Source organism: Sus scrofa, chromosome 13 (assembly GCF_054392235.1).
Source record: "Sus scrofa isolate SSC_HxYL_T2T_F1_AM1 chromosome 13, Sscrofa_HxYL_maternal_Yorkshire_Landrace_v2.0, whole genome shotgun sequence".
Classification (NCBI taxonomy): Eukaryota; Metazoa; Chordata; class Mammalia; order Artiodactyla; family Suidae; genus Sus; species Sus scrofa.
Window position 1 is genome coordinate 125,136,224 of NC_139395.1, and position 22,317 is coordinate 125,158,540.

At 40.3% G+C, this 22,317-nt stretch overlaps 1 protein-coding gene across 1 annotated transcript; it reads left to right on the plus strand.

The window, feature by feature from the left end:
- The first annotated feature begins 881 nt into the window (after positions 1-881).
- Positions 882-20,860, plus strand: TMEM212 (transmembrane protein 212). Its single transcript, XM_003132532.4, has 4 exons — positions 882-1,083; positions 8,841-8,900; positions 9,878-10,201; positions 20,552-20,860. The coding sequence occupies exons 1-4, from the start codon at positions 925-927 to the stop codon at positions 20,570-20,572; spliced, it is 564 nt and encodes a 187-aa protein (XP_003132580.1). The 5' UTR covers positions 882-924; the 3' UTR covers positions 20,573-20,860.
- Positions 20,861-22,317: the final 1,457 nt, after the last annotated feature.

The following is a 22,317-nucleotide window of genomic DNA, read 5'->3' on the forward strand; positions in this document are numbered from 1 at the left end:
TTATCTTGGAAGAGACAGTCAAACATGTTCTTTGGGTCAAAAGCAAATACATACCACTTTCTCAAATGCATGAGAAATTCAGAGGCGAACTTTTTGCAGTTGCTTGAAGGTACATAAGCCAGTCACCTAAATTTTGAACTACAATTCAAGAATAGAGATCGGTATTTGCTTCAACTAATGAATTATTCCTCAAAGTTTACTTGACAACTTGCATACGTTCCCATCTTTGCACTTAACCTGATAACTGAATTAATAACAAAATTACTAAGATAAAGCTGGTTTAGTGAAAAGAGTGCAGAAGCCCATCATGGAACTTAGCCTTTTTGAGGCTGAATCCATGTCAAAAAGTCAGAAATAATTGTAGTAGAATTACACTTTGAAGGGGAGCAGGGGAGAGGCCTTGTTTTTGCTTTAAATCATTTAAATTAAATGTAACGAAAAGTAATCAGAGTGCTTATTTTTACTTTGTTTTGTGGGAAATTGTGCTGGGAATGTGGATCTATTGTGCACAAAGGATGTTGGCTTTATGCTGGAACCACCAGGCAGGTTGAGTAGAGAAACAATTAGCTCAGTCAGCAAGCCTTTGAATCTGATTAAGCCAGGAAGTGGTCACTCCCCACGACAGGGCAGAATGAAGGGAATGAAGGCGGTTACCCCAAATGAGGAATGAGTTCGCGCTCTCTCTCTCTCTGTGAAGTAAATTGGTATAAGAATTTATTGTGTCCAATTTATGTTGAGGATTATTTCACTACATTTTATTATTATTTCACTAAAAACCAGTATAATCTTGTTTCCAAGCAGATCAACAGTCCACGTGTGTCTTGGCTACCGTCTCTAAGAAACTTGTGTTTATGAAGCCTGACATACTCTCATGTTTTGGTAACAAAACATCTTTGAGACCTAGGGCCCAAGTCACAGAAGAAAATGCAGGGCTTATACCAGGCTGCTGGCCAGATTCTCATCACTCTGGGGGCTCTCAGTGTACTCTCTGGAGTTATTGCTTTCTTCCCAGTCTTTTCCTACAAGCCTTGGTTCACAGGATGGAGTGTCTGGATTGCCTGCCCCATCTGGGATGGAGCCTTGGTAGGAGAAAATCTTTTATTACCTATATTGAAGAAATGAAGGAAAGAAGGGGGAAGAGGGACCAGAATAACATGTTCTTTTTAAGTTTTCCAACAACATTGACATCAAAGTTCTGCAGAAAATCAAAAACCTTAGAACATTGTTTTCTATTAATTATCTTTTAAATATAGGGTTTTTTAATATCATTTAATATACAGTATATCATGTATACTGTAATAAAATGCTGTTCAAGAAATTCTTAAAAAGTTGATCTCACCTTGACATCCTGAGAAATTGGAATCAATCTTCAGTAATTTGAATTTTGAGAAAAACTATAAACCATGAAAATAATTATCAAATGAGAACAAATGAAAGCGATTTTCAGACTAACACTTTTACTAGAAACACTGAGGTGTATTTACATGATTAAGAGGTTGGCAAGCCCAAAATCTTAGTTCTCCCATCTTTTTCTTTGCGCACAACTGTTTGAACTGAACTTAATTTAAAAAGTTCTGGGATGGACTTCACTAACTTCAGACTTCACATGTACCAAATACATGTGGGCACTACATAAATGTTCAATATCTGCCCGTTGAATGATCACACAGAGGAACGATGACACCAGTTCCCCAGTTCCCTGGGTCAAAGAAACAAACACACCTGGCCTTAGGAGTAGGTGGCTGCTGTGGTAGTACAATTGAAGGGGAGTTATAGAGGCCCGAAGACCCATCAAACCTTCTCCCATTGTTTCCTGGGCTTCCTAACAATCACTACTGGAATGTAAAATAATTTGATTTTGAAGCTTTTTGATCTTAAGGAGTTTTCTATTAAAATGTAGCCGCTCTCCGGAGGGGCAGTGTTTAAAGTCTTTAAAAAAGCAAACTTTGGAGTTCCCGTCATGGTACAGAGGAAACAAATCCAACTGGGAACCATGAAGTTGCAGGTTCGATCCCTGGCCTCACTCAGTGGGTTAAGGATCCGGTGTTGCCGTGAGCTGTAGTATAGTATCCGAGCAGGCACAGCTCGGATCTGGCGTTGCTGTGGCTGTGATGTAGGCTGGTAGCTGTAGCTCCAATTCGACCCCTAGCCTGGGAATCTCCATATACTGCAGGTGTGGCCTTAAAAAGCAAAAACAAAAAACAAAAAACAAAAAACTTTAACTGGGATGCCATCTAAAAGCAAGACCCTAAGAATATAATTGCAGTTAATTTATTAAATAAATAGGTATTGATAGCCTACTACCTGCTCAAGTTACCATAGAGAATAAAACAAGGCCTTAATGTAAAATGAACTCGGTCTAGTGCAGGTGGTGTTATGCAGATGGAGGAAAGCAGGAGGGTAGGAACGTGGAACTGAATGTGGAAACCATTTGATGGTATTTTCCTTTTCTTTATTTAATGCATTCTTTTACAACCACCACCCAAGTCTTGAACTTTTCCTTTTCCCCAACACCTACCTCAAACCCCAGTCAGTCAAAGAAATGTTTATTAACATAGCATGAAGAGGTGGCAGTTACATTTATACAAACAGTGTCCAAACTTTTTGTTGGCGACCCCATGTAAGAAAAGTATTTTACATCAGGACCTGGAACATACATAAATACATCTATATATTTCTCTTGAGGTAATAGATATTGATATACACATATAACAAGATCTGTGTAACAGAAGTTTCACAAAACTATACCTCACCTTCCATGTGACATGAATCCTGATTTTTTAAAAATTCTGACTTGACAACTGACCCAACATTTAACAAAACCATGATTATAGCCCAACCCTGTATCCATTTCTTATCATTCTTTGCCTATCCCTGCAGGGTCTATCATAATAGAGTCAACAGATAATAGTGATTTGCTTAGGATCACGAATTATTGAATATATGCTTGTTCTTTACCACAGGTCTGTTTGACTCATTAGGCCTAGAGCAAAGATACAACATGTCTCCAGCACAGAGTGCATTGGTGGCTTTTTAATTCTGAGAGTGACAGCCTGGGGAGGTAAAGTCAGTTAGGATGTGAAAGGTAGGCCTGTGTTCAAGTCTCATCTTTGACATTCTTCGTATGTGGTCAAGAGTAGGGCCCTCATTCTGCCAGTGCCTCATTGCCTTTACCTATAGAATGGGGAAATTCACAGGTAAAGAGAACCCATGTGAAACGGTCTACCTGAAGATGCTCCGAGAGATCATTCTGTACAATTTGTACACTTTGAACAAAGATTGTATAATAAAGACGTTTGCCAATTTTAAAGCCCCACACAAATGCTGGTTAATACCATGGATTTCATTTATGCCCTGGTCTCTGTCCAAACCCTTTGTTCCTAATCCCTTGCCACCTGCCTGTCTCTCCCATTCCATTCCCTGGCTGTCTGCTGGGTGCCCTATCCTGTTACCTCCTGGACCTCATCTCCTACCACTCTTCCATTTGCTCATTTCTTTCCCATCACACTGGCTCCCTGTTGTTTTCAAACATGGCAAGGTGTGTTTCTGTCTTGGGGCCTTTGCACTGGCAGATCTTTGCCTGAAGCTTCTTCTCATACACCAGTTCCCGAACTTTCTTCAGTTCTTGGAGCAAATGTCACTTTCTCGCTGATGCCTTCCCTCATTACCCTATTTAAAATTGCAAACTTCAATCTCAATCTCTCATACCCTGCTCTGTTTTTCCCCCTGAGCCCTTAACACCATCCGATGTAGAATATAATTGACTTATTTATTGTTTTGTCCCCTTTCCCCCAAGAGTCGATTATAAAAAGGCAGGACTTTTTTTCTATTTTGTTCACTGCTATATCTCCAGCACTTGAAACTGAGTGAGTAAGTAACATGCTAAGTATTCAATAAATATTGCTTGATAAATATTATTGAATAAGTGGTGAATCCCATTCTGATAGTACGGAATTCCTTATACAGTTGAACTCTGATTGGGTGGCAAAGACTAAAGGTCAAGCTTGTATTTATACTAAGGCAGGAAAAAATCCTCATGAGAAGGAAAGCAATAGGAATGTGTACCCCTTCAATAATGTCTATATTTGGAACAACATGATTTTTTTTCTGCTAGTTGAGTTTCCTAGTGAACCACAGCTCTGTCTGATCAGGGTCAACTTCAAAAGGTCTCTGACTCATCCCACAACCTTCCCTGACAATCACTTCTCAGCTTGTCTGCAAAGTGTCTTCCTCTGGTGGAAAGATAATTTGTAAGTTTCGATCATATTTTCTTTTGAAAATGACTCCATATCTCTTTTGATATTGGAAGAGATAGAGTTTGAGAGGTGGCCCTTGCTTTGTATTTGTTCGGTGCCTTTCATTCAAGGCTTTCTAAATTCTTCACAAATATTCGTCCTCGCACTCTCCTAGCTCAATTCTGACAGCCACATGATGAGCAGTTTTCCTAGGATTTCTGAACTAGGTTATTTAAAGGCATCAGCTGCTAGAAAGTATGCGGCAAGGAGATCATAGTGCCTTAAGAACTGAGCTCTGATTTAATCCTGGAAAACCTGACCTGTATATCAAGCTCTGAAGAAGAGACTGAAGTATAGTGAGTTTCAATACAGGAGCTAAAGCCTAGAGGGTCCAGTGACTCGGTGCTCAGCAGCAGTGCTGCTCTCAGAACCCCACTGGGAGACGGGTACCTTCAAGATAGGTAGGGCTAGACTCACCCATGCAAATCCCAGTTTCCTCATCCATTAGAGAAGGGACTTGACTGCACCATTGCTCAAGTCTCTTATGGCTTCAACAAGTCCTGTGATTTCCAACCAGCTGATGGTCAATTTTCCACTTAGATATCCTAAGCTCCTTGAAGCTGAACTTGTCCAAAAATGCAATCCTCTTACCACTAAAAACAATTATTTTTTGCTCCTGACTTCCCAGTCTACGAACCCAATTTCAAACCCTGGAGTGAATTTTGACTCTGTCTTTTCCTCTAGTGTTTCTCAAACTGAAATGTGCATATAAATCACCCAGGAATCTTATTAATATGCGGCTCTGATTCAATGAGTCTAGGGTGAGGCTGAGATTCTGCATGTCTGACAAGTTCTCAAAGGATGAGATGCTACTCGTCCTTGGGGCCATGCTTATGTCAGCAATGCCCTAAACCAGCCCACCTCAGCCCCACTCCCACCTCATCCTGTCCAGTGAGTTGCTTTTATTTTTCTTACCAGGAGTGCCCCTATGCATTTCTTCTTCTTCCTACCCATCCTGCACCCCATCCCTTACCACTTCCCACCCCACCTCCACCCAGGTTTTACGCCTTGATAACTTTGATAACCAGACTGTGGGAATCTATGCATTAGTTTGTTATAAAATCAGCCTATAGGGTAACTAGCAGCATGTAAAGCATGAATGAATGGAATAGAATAGAACAGAAAAGAGAATATTAGAGTGTATCACACATAATAAAGTTATTATTTTGGTTAGACATAAAATATTTATAACAGTCATGATGCAAAATATATTTCTTACTGTGGGTATAGGTTTTGTAAAAATAAAAATAAAAAAGCTTTAAGACCAAGGTCCCACAGAGCCCTTCGGCCTCATTCCATTCCAACCCAACATGCATGCAACAGCAAGTCCATCTTTCTAAACTTCTGCTGTGTCAATCTAGCCCCCTCCTCAAAACCTTTTCATGTTGCTCTATTGTCCAAAGTTCAGATATGTTAGCCTGGATTTTTGAGGTCCTCCTCAGCCTGGCCTCATGTGGCTTTCAAGACCAGGCTCCTCTCTCACTGGTCCCCAAGCTTGACTGCCCTGTTGTTCTAGCTGCTTCAACTGCCCTTCCCTCCACCACCTCCCACTGAAATCACATCCACCCTTCAAATCTGTCCTGTTTCCCCAATTGTGTCTTCATCAGTAACTATCCCCACCCCCCACCCAATAGTGGTATCTTGTCACTGAGCTCTTCTCACACAGAAAGCACTCACTCTTGCCTAATTTTGTGGACATTCTTATATGGCATTCATTTCACATCTGGACCATACATTCCATTGAGAGTTGGAGCCATTATTTGTATAATTATTGCTTGGTGAGCTTGTTTATCTTATTTAGCTTCTCTGTGCCTCATTTAAAAAATAGGGGAAGACTTACATCCTCAGGTCATTCATTATAAGAATGAAATGAGTTAACACATGTACAGTGTTTGGTTTAATGCCTGGCATAGAGTAAGTGCTCAATAAATGTTAAACATTATTATCATTATTCCAGTGGAACAGTGCCTGTCACATCCCATGTTCGAAATAGACCCAAAATAGATGTCTGTAAGTGAATAAACTAGTCCATATTACAATGATTACTCCAAAAGTTTCTATTTCTATTGTGACTGCTCTCTGCTTCTTTCAATTAATCTGCTTCTGGGAACGGAATCCTTAGCAGGGCAATTTAAAGATTTAGTGGGAAGGTTCACAATTAGCATGCAGACTATTAGCAACAATTTTGCAAAACCCAAGTGATGTCCCTGGAACGAGCAAGCCAATAGCCTGTCAAGAGAAGCTGAAGGAGGACTGGGCAGGGCTGAGCCTCCCCTCTGCTATCGCCCTCCCCAAGCACAGCCTCCTGTCCTCACAACCAGACTGCCCTGCTCTGCCCAACGCTTCACCTCTCAGACCATCCCACATTTCCTTTTCCCACTTGACTTCTCTTCTCTACCCTCCAAACTCTTTCATTTTTATTCTTTCCCCCTTCCTTATCTAAAAATAAAATGAGGAGTTCCCGTCGTGACTCAGTGGTTAACAAACCCGAATAGTATCCATGAGGATGCAGGTTCGATCCCTGGCCTCACTCAGTGGGTTATGGATCTGTGTTGCTGTGAGCTATGGTGTAGGTTGAAGACGTGGCTCAGATCTACATTGCTGTGGCTGTGGCATAGGCTAGTGGCTATGGCTCCAATTGGACCCCTAGCCTGGGATCCTCCATATGTCGTGGACACTGCCCTTAAAAGACAAAATAAAATAAAATAAAAGTAAAATGAAAGAAAGAAAAAGGAAAAGCCTGTGACTCCTGGGGAAACACCCCCACTCTGTCTCCCACATATGGCAGTGCACCCTAAAGAGGGGTGTGCTTGGCCCCTGAGCCACCATCCTCAGGGTGAATTTAACAAGTTACTGAGCTGCATTTATAGGCTAGCCTACCTTATGAAAGATCTTTTTCAAAGTTTTGTGTAAACAAAGCAAAATTCAAGCTGGCAGCTACAACAGAAATACCAGGCAACTGCAATTCTGCAGGATTTTTCAACTTTTGAAAGGAAAGAAACAGTTTGTGCCAAAGTAGTTAAGGCAACCTAGAATCTCAGTGTTTGATAACGTCAGCTATCTACTTGGACTTAAACTCCTTTGCTTTTTATCTCAGTTGCTTTAGTGTTTCTCTCTCACAGAGCAGTGACGTGTCAGTTGAGCACTTTGCCTCTGAAAGCAGACTGGCCCCAGGCTCAGCATCACTGCTACAGTTTCTCTTAACAATTTTCCTGTTTTGTTGTACTATTTATGCTGGCTCAACCTCCATAGGGTCCCTTGGAAACTTTCCTCTTGCAGAATCAAGCCAACCTCTTTTGACTACAGATGGTTCTGTTTTTATCCATGGGAGTATTATGGTATGGTGATGCCAAGCCTGAAATTTCAGGCTTAACTACATGAGAAGTTTTGTGTGAGTGTACATGTGTGTGCTTTTTCCCCTTGCTCTCAAATTCTCTAAATCCAATATTGAAAATAGAATATGCCAGGAAAATGAAAAGCTAGGTCTCAAAACAATAACTATGCCAGACCCAGAGCTACAAAAACCAGTATCCCGCAAAACTATATTGGTAAAATCTCTGATTTTTTTTCTTCTTAAATTTGTTGATATTATACATCCAGTCATGTTTATTTCTCTGTCAAAAATTTAAATCATGACTATTTTTAGCCCTGTTCTCATTCTATATCTAATTTCAGGCACATCTCTTCCTGGTTTTCTCTCTCAACCTCAAAACATTCCTTGACCGGGAACAAATGATTTATGGGTTGGGAATAAGCAATTTCCAGACTCAGTGACCACAAAGGTCTCCATCAGATCCAGTGCCAAATCAAAGATGAGCCCAGGGTTTTTGTTTTTGTTTTTGTTTTTGTTTTCATTATCTGTTTCTCAATTCCAGTGACACCATTCCCTCCTTTGTTGAACTATTTTCATTCTGCATTTGGAGTCTTTTTCTGCATCAGAGACTATAAAGAAATCTCTTTTGAAAAGCTATACACCACTGCCTCCAGAACAACAAATGCCCATCATGCATTCGTTCTAATGATTATCGTTGTCACTTAAGAAACAGGGACCATGAATTTGTATTCCACCAAGAGGCTGAGGCTGCAGAATCTCAAAAGAAAGCAAATAATAAAAGACATACTGCTGCCTGGAGGGTTTTGGGGTTCTGTGTCATGTTTCCATTCTGATTCCTCCCATTTGTAATTTTTGTAACGTGTGAGAAAGATGAACAATAGACAGTTAATCAAAATAAACCATATGGCAAGGGTTATAAAGCCAAGCTGTTATTGCAGTGACATCTTACAGTAGTAAAAGGTTATGATTGTGATGGCAAAGGCAACATAGAAAATCAAAAAATGAGCTTGAATGAATCATGTCTGTGTGACACTGATGGCTTCTTTTCCTAATTGTCATCATGGATGAAGAGGCGATCAGAGCCATAAATCCATTTAGCCATTTACTATTCCTTCTAGTTCATGATAAAGTTGTCAAACTATGAAACAGATTGAAGACTTTCCAGAGGTACTTTCTCTCATGGATGTTGTTTTTCCACTTTCCTTTCACAGGCTATCACAACTGGTGTACTCCTGCTGTTGGCTCACAAAGAGTGGACCCAGAGATATCTGGTAAATATAAAGACATTGAGTAGAGCAGTAGAATACATTTGAAGGTCAAATCTCTACTAGTTCAGGATGGAACACAGAGACTGTGATTTCCAATTGTAATTGAATTCTGTCTAACAGATGCCTTACTATGACGGATTTCAGTAACAAACCATGTCTTAAAGGAGTAATTTTTTTTTTCTTTTTCAGCTGCACCCACAGCACATGGGAGTTCTGAAGCCAGGGATCAAATCAGGGCTGCAGCTGTGACCTACACCACAGCTGCTGCAATGCCAAATCCTTAACCCTCTGCACCACAGTGGAAACTCTCTTAAATGAATATTTTTTATCTGATACTTCCTCCAAACGTTTTCTACAAGTTCCTGTGATTATTGCAATCAATTATTGTAGTTGGGAGAGGACAGAACCAGTGTTAGTGTCCCCAAATTTCAACAGGAAAGAGCCAAGTAAATCCCATGGTACAGAAAGACTACCTTGATCTGATTATGGCTCCTCTTCTCATGGCCACAGCAGTGCTGCTCTAACGTTAATGTGTATGTGAATCATCTGGTAGATTTTGATTCAGTGGCTCTAAGGGAGGCCTGAGAGTCTATATTTTGAATAAGCTCCTATGGGAAGTCAGTGCTCCTGGACCATAGACCACACTCTGAACAACAAGGTCCAGGGTAAGGCAGGGATTCTGTCTACTCCTCTTTGCTTTTCCCACTCTAGACTGGTTCTCAACACATACGTGATAGAAGATAAGTAAATAAATGTTGACTGGAGTTGATTTTATTTTTGTCCCAATTTGTTGACATGTCATTCTCCCATAGTGAAGGTTCAAGAGGAGAATAAGAGGCCTAAGGAGAAGACTGTAACCTATTTCTTCTTCATTTCCCAGAAGGAAAGATTAATACTCAGCATCTTTTTCTTTCCTCATTTTGCTTCTGAAAGAGCTAGTTCCCAAAGTAACAGTTTGTTTGTTTCTGCTTTATTTTCAGTGGAAAGCTGGTTTCACCTTTGTGATTCTGAGCATTATGGGATGTGCCCTTCATTTTGCAGTGGCCTTGGAATCTGCTCTCCTTGGCCCATATTGCTTCTACTCATTTTTGGGGATTGCAGGGACCAATTACCTTGGTTATGCAGTTGCCTTTCCTTTTCCGTATGCAAAATTCCCATCAGTTTGTGTAGACCCACCACACTATGAAGAGTACCATCTGACACTTCAAGCCTTAGACTTGTGCCTGAGCTCTGCCATGCTCTGTGTGTCCCTGACCATGTTCTTCAAGCTTTCTGCAAGACTTCTCTGGAATGGACACATAAATGTAAGTTTCCAGAAAGGGGGAGCCAGTTCTTGTTACATCCTAAATGCTAAAATGGAAAGTCTGGCATATTAATACCTTATCTCTTTCTTGTTTACTCTTGTATCTTGTATAACCAAAATTCTCCCACTCTTTCTACTTCTATCCCAGCCAACAGGCTGATATACATCAACATGAGTTTAGCTTCTAACTTTTTCCAAAAGGGCTGATAATAATATTAATGAAGGAGTTCCTGTTATGGCTCAGTGTTAACAAACCCAACTAGTATCCATGAGGTTGCAGGTTCGATCCCTGGCCCCACTCAGTGGGTTAAGGATTTGGTGTTGCCGTGAACTGCAGTGTAGGTTGCAGATGCAACTCAGATCTGGCATTGCTGTGGCTGTGGCATAGGCTGGCAGCTGCAGCTCTGATTCAGCCCCTAGCCTGGGAACTTCTACATGCCACAGGTCCTTAAAATTAAGAAAAAAAAATTTAAAGATTAAAAAATAAAAAAATAATATTAATGACATGATAGCAATAGAAATATGAGCTGAATATTTACCATGTGTTAGTGAACTTCCCACTTTACAGATAGTAAACAGAGGCTACAGACTTTATATAATTTGCCCAAGATCACACAGCTAATGAGTTGTAAGGCCAGATTCAGAACCCAGATCTGTTTCTCTTAATCAGGCCAGATTTATCCTGGGCCATATGGTAACCCACCTTGCATCCACTCCTCCCCTGCCAGACCATTAAGATACAAGGTTCTGGCCTCCACGGGGATTAGAGCAGAGTCACTGGGAGAACAGCACAAGTGATTTCTGATTCCAAGTTCCTAGGGTTGACACTGGGTTCCTCCTTTGTGGGTTGAACAGCCTCCCTCTGAAAAAAAGATCTTTCCCAGTGCAAATTCATACTGCCTTTATAATACAAGTTAGGGTCAAGTGAATTTAGGTTATGTTAGCCAAATGTTTTTCCAGTTTCATCCTATCAACACCAACCAGTAAAGCTGGAAGACAAGAATTTGGCATTCTCAATGCCTTTTGTGGTCAGTCTGTCCTCTTCAACTTCTACATAAATCTGCAAAGGAAATCCGGTACAATCTTAGGAACAGAGTTGATTTTACAAGGAGCCCGCCAAGAGATGAGGCAAGCAGGCCAAAATCACCTCCCCCACTCTACTGCCAGGGTCTGTAGGAGTTTAGTATTTGGGATTTCTCCCCTGTGGTGAATGTCCTAACTTTCTAGAGCCATTTGTTAAAAGGAACGTATGCTAAGGAGAACCACATATTAAAGAGTTAGTTGACAGCTGTAACACCTCAGCATGGTTAACTAATCAGACATCTAGCTGTCATCTCGGACACCACCCCTATGACATTGAGATTTAACATAAGGTGGAGGAAAGGGAGAAAAGAATGAAAAAATATATATGCTGAGCTTGGTAAGCCAGCCCCATGGAAACCCAACAGTGAAGCAACCTAAAGTGCCTGAAGAGAGAGAAACTAAGCTCAGGGTTTTGTCTTGGCCCATCTTGCTGAAAACAGTTTCTTAGTGCATGGTTTCTAGCTAGGTATGAGACCCGGCACAACTAAACATGTTCCTCAAAGGGAATCGGTGACATCAGAAAAATCCCTCAGGGTTCTTGCGAAATGAGATTTCTGGATCCCTTCCAGAAGCTCCTGGGTTGGAGGCAGGGAATGTGCATTTTTAAACCATGCCCCCAGGAGATTCTGATGAAATTTTTCTTACTAGCATCAGATTCACTTGGTGTAACTTCTGGACAGAATCTGTTTTCCCATCTGCATGAAATGTAGCACTAGTTTTGGTGAGAGTTCTAGATAAATTTAATAAGCATGTCTTTGGTGAACATTCTGGGTGCCCTGACACCACTTCATCTACAGAGGTGGGAGATATTGTTTCATGAGTGAGGATGAGAGGCTGACATAATGGGGTATGATGTTCTGCATGAATAAATACACCACTGATGACCTGAGCCTAAAAGGAGCATGTGCAGCCCGAACAAACCTTGGATACCAGGAAGAATCTCAGTTTTATCAGGCACAATTGCATCTATGAAATAAATGGATTATTTATCAAAATTCTAGAAAACACACAACTTTCTTGGAAGGAAAGGTGGATCATTTATGGGGATACAGAATTCTACAAAATGATTCTATATTTAATGAACCTCTGTGTAGTTATGTCATTAGATTCCCTACATGATTAAAGGGGTAAGTAATATTTTTAAATTTTATTTAAAACTATAACAATATTGTGAAATATGCTGCTGATTCACACTTTTTACATATAAACAAGACACTGAAAATGCTTTTAAAAGCTACACTTTTAAGCATCTGCTTCAAAATTAAACTTCTCATGTTAAATATAGCACATAGCAGGAAACTCAAGAGCAGCAAAAATGTGTTTAAAAGGAAAAAAAAATGATGGTTTGAAAGAAGATTTGGGGTAAATTGTAGTTGTATTGTTTTGCAGAACAAAATCAATTTTTTTCAGATTCCTATGTAATAGTTAATATTATGATAGAAAATATTCACTTCTAAAGGTTTCTTCCTCTAAGTTCAAAAACATGTTTTAAGAAATGAATCAAACACCCCCTTAGGAATCACCACATTTGTTATTTCTTCCTCCCTGCACCTGCTCAGTTTAGTAGAATTGAAGTCATCTTGTGTCCCAGTCAGCTCAAGAGCTACTATAACAAAATGCCACAGACTGAGTGGCTTAACACACATATTTAGTTCTCACAGTCCCAGAGACTGGAAGGCCAAGATCAAAATGCCAGTATGGTTGGTTTTTGATGAGGTCTTTCTTCGTGGCTTGTGGATGGCTGCCTTCTCACTGTGTGCTCACATGACCTTTCCTGGGCTTGCTCCTAGAGAGCAGAGCCATCTCTCTGTCTCCTATTCTTCCTGGCCAGGGACAGAACCCTCACCACAGCAGTGACCTGAGCCACAGCAGTGACAACACCAGATCCTTAACCACTAAGTCACCAGGAAACTCCATGTCTCCTCTTCTTTTAAGGACACTAATCCCATGATGCAGGCCTGCCCTCACAAGCTTATCTAAAGTTTATCACCTCTCAGACGACCTACTTCCAAATATCATCACAGTGGGGATTAGGGGTTCAACTCTGGATTTGGGAGAGGGGACACAAACGTTAATAGCATCACAGTGTGATGGTGTATGAGCATGCAGTCGTAGCCAACTAAAATCAGGGTAAGAAATGCTTGAAAGAGGCATGAAAGATTTAATGATTTTTGACAATCACAAGAGCATAGAGTCAGTGCTATGGGCTGAATGTATCGCCCCCAGGTCCTACATAAAAGTCCTAACCCCCACCATGATGGTATTAAGAGGTGGAGCCTTTGGGAGGTAATTAGATTTAGTTAAATGGGGTCTTGATGGCAGAGCCCCTGTGATGGGGTTAGTGCCCTGATGAGAAGATGAAGAGACCAGAACTTTCTCTCTCTCTCCTCCACGATAGTAGACAGCAAGAATGTGGCTGTCCACAAACTAGGAAGTGTGCTCCCTCCAGACCCTGAATTTCCTGGCACCTTGATCTTGGACTTTCAGCCTCCAACAAAAACGTCTGTTGTTTAAGCCATGTGGTCTATTAAGTGTGATAGCAGCCTGGGCTGAATGAGACAGTGAGCCCTTCCCAATTTTAAGGGCCTCGTGGGAAGGTGTGGAGCTGGGAAAGGAGTAAGAGCCCCCTGCTTGTGTGATTCCTTATAACACGCTGAAGTGACCCTTATTGTCTTAGGACTCAGTGCAGGAGGCAAATGAGCCCAACACAGAATTAAGTTGAGAAACTAAAATGCAAAACAACCATAGCTGAAATTGTCTACATTCTTGGTCCAGTAAGTAATAAAGTGATGAGAAAGGAAAGAATTGGGACGCCAGACGCGCTGCAGCTGTCCCCTGCAGCTACTCTGCCCCTCCTCCATGGAATGGAATGGCTTGGTTTGTTTTCCTTTCATTATTCATTGTTATGTTTGGGGTTTTTTTTGTTTGTTTGTTTGTTTTGTTTTGTTTTGTTTTGTTTTAATGAAAGGGGGAAAGAAAATATTTTGCCCTTATCATGTGATACAATGCGGTTTTTTTTTTTCAATGAATTGAGAAATATTTGCCATAAAAGATGTAGGTAAACCCTTTAAATACAGCTCAAAAGATGGGAACATATTATTTATCAGTAGAGGATCCTTTTCTCCAAACAAGAGACCAACTAACAGCATTATACTGGTTCCAAATCTTCCAACAGATGTACTCGGCATCATTAGCAATAGAAATGTGTTTTGAAACAATTTCATCCATGACTCTTATCCTAAATGTCTGAGGTCCCATGTTGGGCTACAGCAAGATCTTTCTGGTGCTGCTGGGAACTAATCCCCTTGGGTAGATCCAAGCAAAACTCAAGCAGAATCATGCAACAGTAAGAATCTCCTGTATTTCTTCCCCACAGACACAACTATGTAGTTTCCTCAAATTAATCCACAGGAAAATCAGAATCTAGAAAAAGAGCATTACTATTCCTTTTATCTCATCATTTTCTCTAATAATAGTGGTGACATAAAACCGGGTAATTAAAGAGTAATTGTAGGTGCTATTTATTGGGTAGTTACTATTTGTCTGGTGCTTTGCCTACTTTATTCCTCATGAAGCTCCAAATTTCACTCACAGTCCCCATTTCACAGATGAGGACGTTGAGGCAGCCACGTGGGGTCAGGATTCTCTCCAGTTCTCCCAGGGCCTGGAGGTCAGGCTCTTCACTCCTGGACCACACCTCTTAGGTGGTGTAGCTCTAGTTTTACATACTCCAAGTGATTCTGCATAGTCATTCTTTTCCTGGACAATTCTTCTTAGGTTTCTCACAAACAAAATATTAACTCATATTTTAGAAATAGAAGCTATTTTTTCCAGGATATTTTCCTTCTATTTAATCAGTGAGACCATGCCCAGAGTGATAGCAACTTACTAAGAGAGGAAATGATACCAAAGTATCCATTGTAATGTATTAAAATAAACTTGATACTTTGTCAAAAAAGGAGCAATAGATGGGAAGGGGCTAGTAACCTGAGAACTACTTTTTGCCAATTTTCACTTTATAAATTATTGTGAATTTAAGCATGTTTTCCTTCTGACATAGAGTCAACTTAATCTTTTATTTTTTTAATTAAAAAAATTTTTTTTTAATTTTTTGCTTTTTAGAGCCTTACCCACGGCACATGGAAGTTCCTAGGCTAGGGGTCAAATCAGAGCTACAGCTGCTGGCCTACACCACAACCACAGCAACGCAGGATCCAAGCCACATCTGCAACCTGCACCACAGCTCATAGCAATGCCAGATTGTCGACCCACTGAGTGAAGCCAGGGATCAAACCTGTATCCTCATGGATTCATTTCTGTTGCACCACAACAGGAATTCCCATTTAAATCTTTTAATATAAAATATCCTAGAGGGTTTTTTTCCCCCTTAATCTTTACTCTTAATCTAAAATGTTATTACTATGAAGATATTTTTAAACAAATTTTAAATGTTATATTTTAAAAAATTAGAAATAGATTTAAAACAAAGAAGAAATTTTTGTTTCACAAAAGGGCAGAAACTTGTGTAAAAATCAGAAGCCTCCATTCTCTATAGTCACATAAATTCAGTTTTCAACAAAGAAAACTGAATTTATACCAGTGAATATTTCAGAATGACTGAGTGGCACTAATCTGTGAGTACAAAACCATTTGGAAATGTAACATGTTGGTGGGATACTTTAAATTGTATAAATTCAAGAGAAGAATACTTGACAGCTATTATTGATTGCCTGAATTCATTCCCTCTGTGAAAGAAGGGAGAGAAACAGAGGAAGTGATGTAGGTGAAACACAAGGGGGCTGTGCAGGGTGAAAAGTGACACCATGACACGTCCCCTCTCAGACAGACCCAGAGGGGACTATGGAGAAGGCAGCGGTTCACCTCGCACACATCAGTCACCACGGACATACATCAGTCACCATGGGCTTAAGCTTCCACATCTCTGAGACCACAGGTCTTGGCTGCCAGCCTCCAAACACCTTTCCCACATCTGCCTCAGTCTATGATTTTGAAATAAACCTTTATTCCCCTTGAGAAGATTAACATTCAGAACCGAAGACTGTCAGCAGCAATAGGTGGTTCTCAACCTGCCCTAAGCCACACTGATGTGTGGCTGGGGTGCACCACATGGCCTCACTATTTGAGTTCAAGAAGCAATACACGCAAGCAACATTACTCAAGCGAGGTACAATGAGAGCTGTCACAGATCCACAGATTACTTTAACTGCTTTAGGAAAAGCACCTTTCTTTGCTCCATGTTCAACCTGTTGTGTAAGACTGACCAGAATTATACTGATGGTTGTCTTTTTAAAAACTTAGTCTTATATATTACTCAGCCATAAAAAAACAATGAAATGTCGTGTGCTGCGACATGGATGGACCTAGAGCTTATCACACTAAGTGAAGTAAGACAAAGACAAATATGATATCACTTACATGTGGGCTCTAAAAATTAATACAAATGAATCTATAAACAAAACAGAAGCAGACTCACAGGCATAGAAAACAAATGTATGGTTACTAAAGGGGAATGAGGGGAAGGGAAAATTGAGGATATATGATTAACATATACAAACTACTACACATAAAATAGTTAAGCAACAAGGATGTATTGTATAGCACATGGAGCAATATTCTTTTTTTTTTTTTTTTGTCTTTTTGCTATTTCTTGGGCCGCTCCCGCGGCATATGGAGGTTCCCAGGCTAGGGGTTGAATCGGAGCTGTAGCCGCCAGCCTACACCAGAGCCACAGCAACGCGGGATCCGAGCCGCATCTGCAACCTACACCACAGCTCATGGCAACGCCAGATCCTTAACCCACTGAGCAAGGGCAGGGACCGAACCCGAAACCTCATGGTTCCTAGTCGGATTCGTTAACCACTGCACCACTACGGGAACTCCGGAACAATATTCTATATCTTATAGTAACCCATAATGGAAAGTAACCTGAAAAAATATGCATGTATATATATAATGGAATCACTTGCCTGTATACCTAAAACTAACACAATGTTATAAATCAATTCTACTTCGATTTAAAACAATTTTTTAAAAACAAAAACTTAGCATTATATAATTGAGACCTATGATTCCACTTAATTTTATTTGCAAAAAAGATCATTCTTAAGTGTATTTATTCTCTTATACCATATAACTAACCTAGTGTCCTGGATGTAAAAGAAAGCTGCTAGCTAAATCAATAGTATTCCTAGGTGCTGGACAGTAATTAGTACCTATCTGACAAGAGGAGTATTTTCTGTTCACTGGAAATGACTTTTCCTTGTCCCATATCAATAATTATGAACTCATGGAGTTCCTGTTGTGGCTTAGCAGGTTAAGAACCCAACAGAGTGTCCATGAGGATGGAGGTTTGATCCCTGGCCTTGCTCAGGGGGTTAAAGATCCAGCTTTGCCGCAAGCTGCAACATGGGTCACAGATAGAGCTTGGCAGATAGAGCTTGGAGCCTGTGTTCCAGTGTTCCAGTGTGTTGCTGTGGCTGTGGTGTAGGCTGACAGCTGTACCTCCGATTCTACCCTTAGCTGGGGAATTTCCATATGCTGCAGGTATGGCCTTTAAAAAAAAAAAGAGAGAGAGTGAGAATTATGAACCCCAAACCCTAAATACAATATTAATTATTTATACTTGATCCTCAGCATTTATTGAGCATATACTATGTGTCAGATATCATGTTAAAGTACAGAAAGATGAGCAAGAAACATTCTGAACCTCTACTGACTTATGAGAACTGGGCGGAAGTGAGACTGGGGACAGGAGGATCAAGAGCCCAGATGAGGAATAACAAGATCTGAGTTAGGTAGTGATAGTGGACATGAGAAGTGATACATTTGAGAGATATTTAGGAAGTAGAATCATCAGGACTTAGTAACAGCATGGGGGACAAGGGAGGAGCCCAGAAGATGCAAAGGGATCCTGGACCATGACGGGCAAGAGAGAGTAATTGGATTTAATGTGTGAGTTCCACTCTTGTCACTTAGGCTAAATAATGTTTCACATATCATCGTTAATAAAAAGCCATTGTAAGAACTTAATAGAAGAAATAAGAGTACACCTGCCTGGGATTCTAGCCAATGAGGTACCAAAGTTTGCCACTGGACACTCCATGGCTCAAGTTGTTCACATATCAAATATAAATGATGCCTTGCTTTGAGTTTATAATAAATCTAATGCAGAATAACATGGGCTAAAAAGCAGTTTCAGTATGGGCCATTTACTTAGCAAAGTGTCTCTTCTTTTCTTCTACTGAATCTCTATGGAAAAGATTAGCCACAAATGACCTGTAGATAGCCAAGCCCAATGGACTCTTTTCAATCCACATCTTCACCTCTCTACAGCCTTTAAAACTGTTGAACACTTTCACCACAAAACTCTCTCTCTTGACGTCCACGCAGCATTCTCTTTGGTTCTCTTCCTTCTCCATGGCTTTTCCTCCTCAGTCTCCTCTGAAGGCTCCTTTGCTTTGCTCACCACTTCAAGACCTGTGACACTCACTTACCGCTCTGGGGCTGATGCCTCACATATCCACATCTATAGCCCAGTCCCCTCTCTTGCTCTAATGAGCTCTACATCTCACTATTTTCTCCTAAATGTCTCTCAGATACATCAAACTCAGGATATTTGAATGTAGTTCATCATCTCCTTGTCCTCAACACCTGCTCTTCTTCCTGTATCTCCAACTTCATCGCCAATACCCATGACACTCAGGACAAGCCTGAGACCTAAAGTCATCCTTGACTCTTTACACTTGAATCCATCACCATATCCTGACAACTGTACTTCTTAAGTCTTCCTCTATTATGTCCTCCTTTTTCTCTGTACCAACTGTGACAACACTGGTTTGGCCCCCATCTTCTCTCACTCAGTCTTTGCTTCCAGCTGTCTTTATGAAGAAGTGTCCGCCATGTGGGCTCTCAAATGAGCTCTCTAAAGTTCAGATCTGCACTCATCATTCCCCTGCTTTAAATTATTCTGCAATTCCCTTCACACCCAGGATACAGCCAAGCTCCTTTGCAATAACATCCACATGTACTCAGTTCCTCTCTAAGTATGTGAGTTCCTTGAAGACGAGGACTGTTCAAGGTGAGCAGGAAAGGTGGGACTGAGAGTGTGAGAGTCACTAGAAGAGCAGAGGAGCAGGTTGCAACACAAGAGGTCATTTTTTCTGTCCTCCTAGCCATAGTTAAATCTTCCCTAAACCTACAACGGAGGTATTTCAAATTTAAAAACAATTCACATGTCATGGGGAAATTTACTATGGTTATGGAATCCAAAAAGAATCCCTGGAATGGAATACATAGAAAAAGTGATTTGAATTTCCATACCAAGGCGCAGTGGTTTATTGAAGTGGTTTATTGCGTGTCACATTATTTATGAGACATTTAGAACCTGATACGGTACTTTTGAAGTCAGACTGTTTGAGGGTAATTAACTTCCTCTATCACCTATTACCTAAGTAGCTTTGAGCAAACCAGGACTAAACCTCCCTGAGCCTGAGGGTCCTCCTTGGTAAAATGGAGATAACACCTACCTCACATAGTGCAACATGAAATGACATTATTACTATTAAAAGCATGGTACCTGATAAGTCCTTAAGAAATGTCTACTATCTTCCCCTCACTTATAACCAAATTTAAACTCTTGACTCTTAGTCAAAGATTTTAGAAAGTGCCCTTTCGGAGTCCTCTTGTGGAGCATCGGGTTAAGGATCCAGCATTAACACTGCAGTGGCTTGGGTGTCTGCTGTGGCGTGGGTTTGATCCTTGGCCCAGGAACTTCCACGTGCTGCATGTGCAGCCAAAAAAAAAAAAAAAGAAGAAGAAGAAGAAGAAAGAAAGAACGTTATCTTTAGCCTTTTGTAATTTTTGAAAAAACCCAAACAAATCCAAACCAGACAAAGCAAACTGCAAATGACCAAAAGACACAGTCAACAGAGAGCATCCCCATTCCTTAGACAGCCTTTGCCCACAAAAGTGATAGTTTCTCTAGACTCTTTCATGCTTATGCCAGGTATTTTATTACACATATATGTCTTTTTTTAATCTCTCTCTGCCATTCCCCCAGTACCACCAATTTTGTTCTTTCTGGTGATTCCTCTTAAATCCTTAAGTGGTACCATGATGCTGTTACTTGAGTCATTCTTCAATGGGTTCCTGTGACATAAAAAAGGCTAAATTAAATGTCAGAAATGACACTCTATTTCCCTTGATAAATTGTAGATATAAACACTATTGTGTTTCTTTTTCTTCCTAGGGTCAAAAGAATGGACAATAAATTTGAAGCAATGTTTCCTCTTAAATTTGTCATATTTGTGACCATTATTTTGAAACATTATTTTGTGATCTTTAAAATTTTTCCCTCTATGTTCTTATAAAATAAAAATTAAATTGTACATGTTAGCTCTTTTTTGATTAACATTGTTTTTTCTGATTTATATGCTATGACATAAAAATTGAAATTATGTCTGAAATATAATTGGCAGTGAATGAATGTTTTCTTTAAATTCCTCTTGTTCACTGTGTGATGTTTCATTAAACTGTAATTTCATATTGCACAAATTAAGGAAACTTTTCCTCAGCCTTTCTTCATTGCCATTACCAAAAGGACTCTAAATCTGTAAAGCACAGTCAAAATTTTGAATAGTGGCCATAGTGAGAAGAGTCTCCTGCAAGGAGACGATGGCTCTCCCTCCTGACCTCTCTACAGCTTGTCTTTGCACTTAAGACAGTTTAATTAATTAGAAGGCACCTGAGTAGAGACACTTTAGACCAACTTTTAGTTTAAATGTCCCAAGATTGTTATGCCCCTGACAGCTCAGCCATTCCCAAGAAGCAACCCCAGTCAGCTGCTGAGTGGCTCTAAACGTAAGATGTCTTTTTTTGTCTTAGCCAGAGACCTGCTTCTTATAGCCTCTGTGTCTTGGTCCTACATCTGTAGCCCTTGAGAACCCAGTGTGGTTGTTCTCAAATGTTGCTCCAAGATCAGCAGCATCAGCATCAGCTGGGAACTTGTAAGAACCAAGACTCTGGGATTGGGTCCCCATCTCCCATCAGTTTTAGGAAACCATCGGCCATGTGCTCCTGATGCCCAGTTTGAGAAGCACGGGTGTAGAGTAGCAGAAAGTGGGTGCAACTTTGGAATGAAAAGTACCTGGATTCAGATCCTGGCCCTCTGTCATTTTAGGCAATAGCCTCCATTTCAAATGGAGGTGATAGGTGCAGCTAATGCTTGGACTCACTGAGAGAATTCAATGATACATATGGGTAAGCACACAGAGGGAAATCTAAGGCACCCTAAGCACTCAAAATTAGTGTCTAGTGATATTGATTCATTCTACACATTTATTAGATACCTTTGAATATGAGTCTACATAAAGTCCATTATTTTGAAAGTACAGAAAATTTTAGACATAACATCTTAGACATAACAGTGTTAAATAACTTCATTTTACAAATGAAAAGCATAACATTCAGAGAGGCTAAGCGACATGTTGAAGGACACATGGCTCCTTCAGCAATTGCTGGTGTCTGGAAGCCCTTTAGGTGCCTCCCAGTGTTCAGCTCTTCAATCGGCACACATTTATCTGTCACTTAATGCAACAATAAAATATCTATTCCTGGGCCTGATGATTATACAAGGAGGGACTTCAAATTTATCAACGAACTGTCTGAATTAATTTAGTACTAATTGAATATTCCCAGCCAGATCTAGGCACTGTAGCTATTTATTTACTTATATTTTGCTTTCTTATTTATATCCTATTCTGTTCTGAAAGGATTTAAGATCACTCCAGAGCATTTTATCAACAGTTGGAGTTCCAGCCCCTGTAACTCTAAATGTTAGACCAGTAAACCTCCAATAGTTGCTTGAACTTTTGCAAGAGGTTCTCAGCAAACGGTACACAATTCTGAGGATCCAAAACAGATGTATAAGAGAAATAGATCAATACTAAGTGCTTTGGGTTAACTGGAATCCGAGGTATAACCTGTTAATCTGATATCAAGACACATGTGGGTTAT

Excerpts from the sequence above, each read along its gene's own strand:
- TMEM212 (XM_003132532.4), top strand. The coding sequence starts at position 925 with ATGCAGGGCTTATACCAGGCTGCTGGCCAGATTCTCATCACTCTGGGG. Across the intron at positions 1,084-8,840 it reads CCATCTGGGATGGAGCCTTG|GCTATCACAACTGGTGTACT; the intron begins GTAGGAGAAAAT and ends TTCCTTTCACAG. Across the intron at positions 8,901-9,877 it reads AGTGGACCCAGAGATATCTG|TGGAAAGCTGGTTTCACCTT; the intron begins GTAAATATAAAG and ends CTTTATTTTCAG.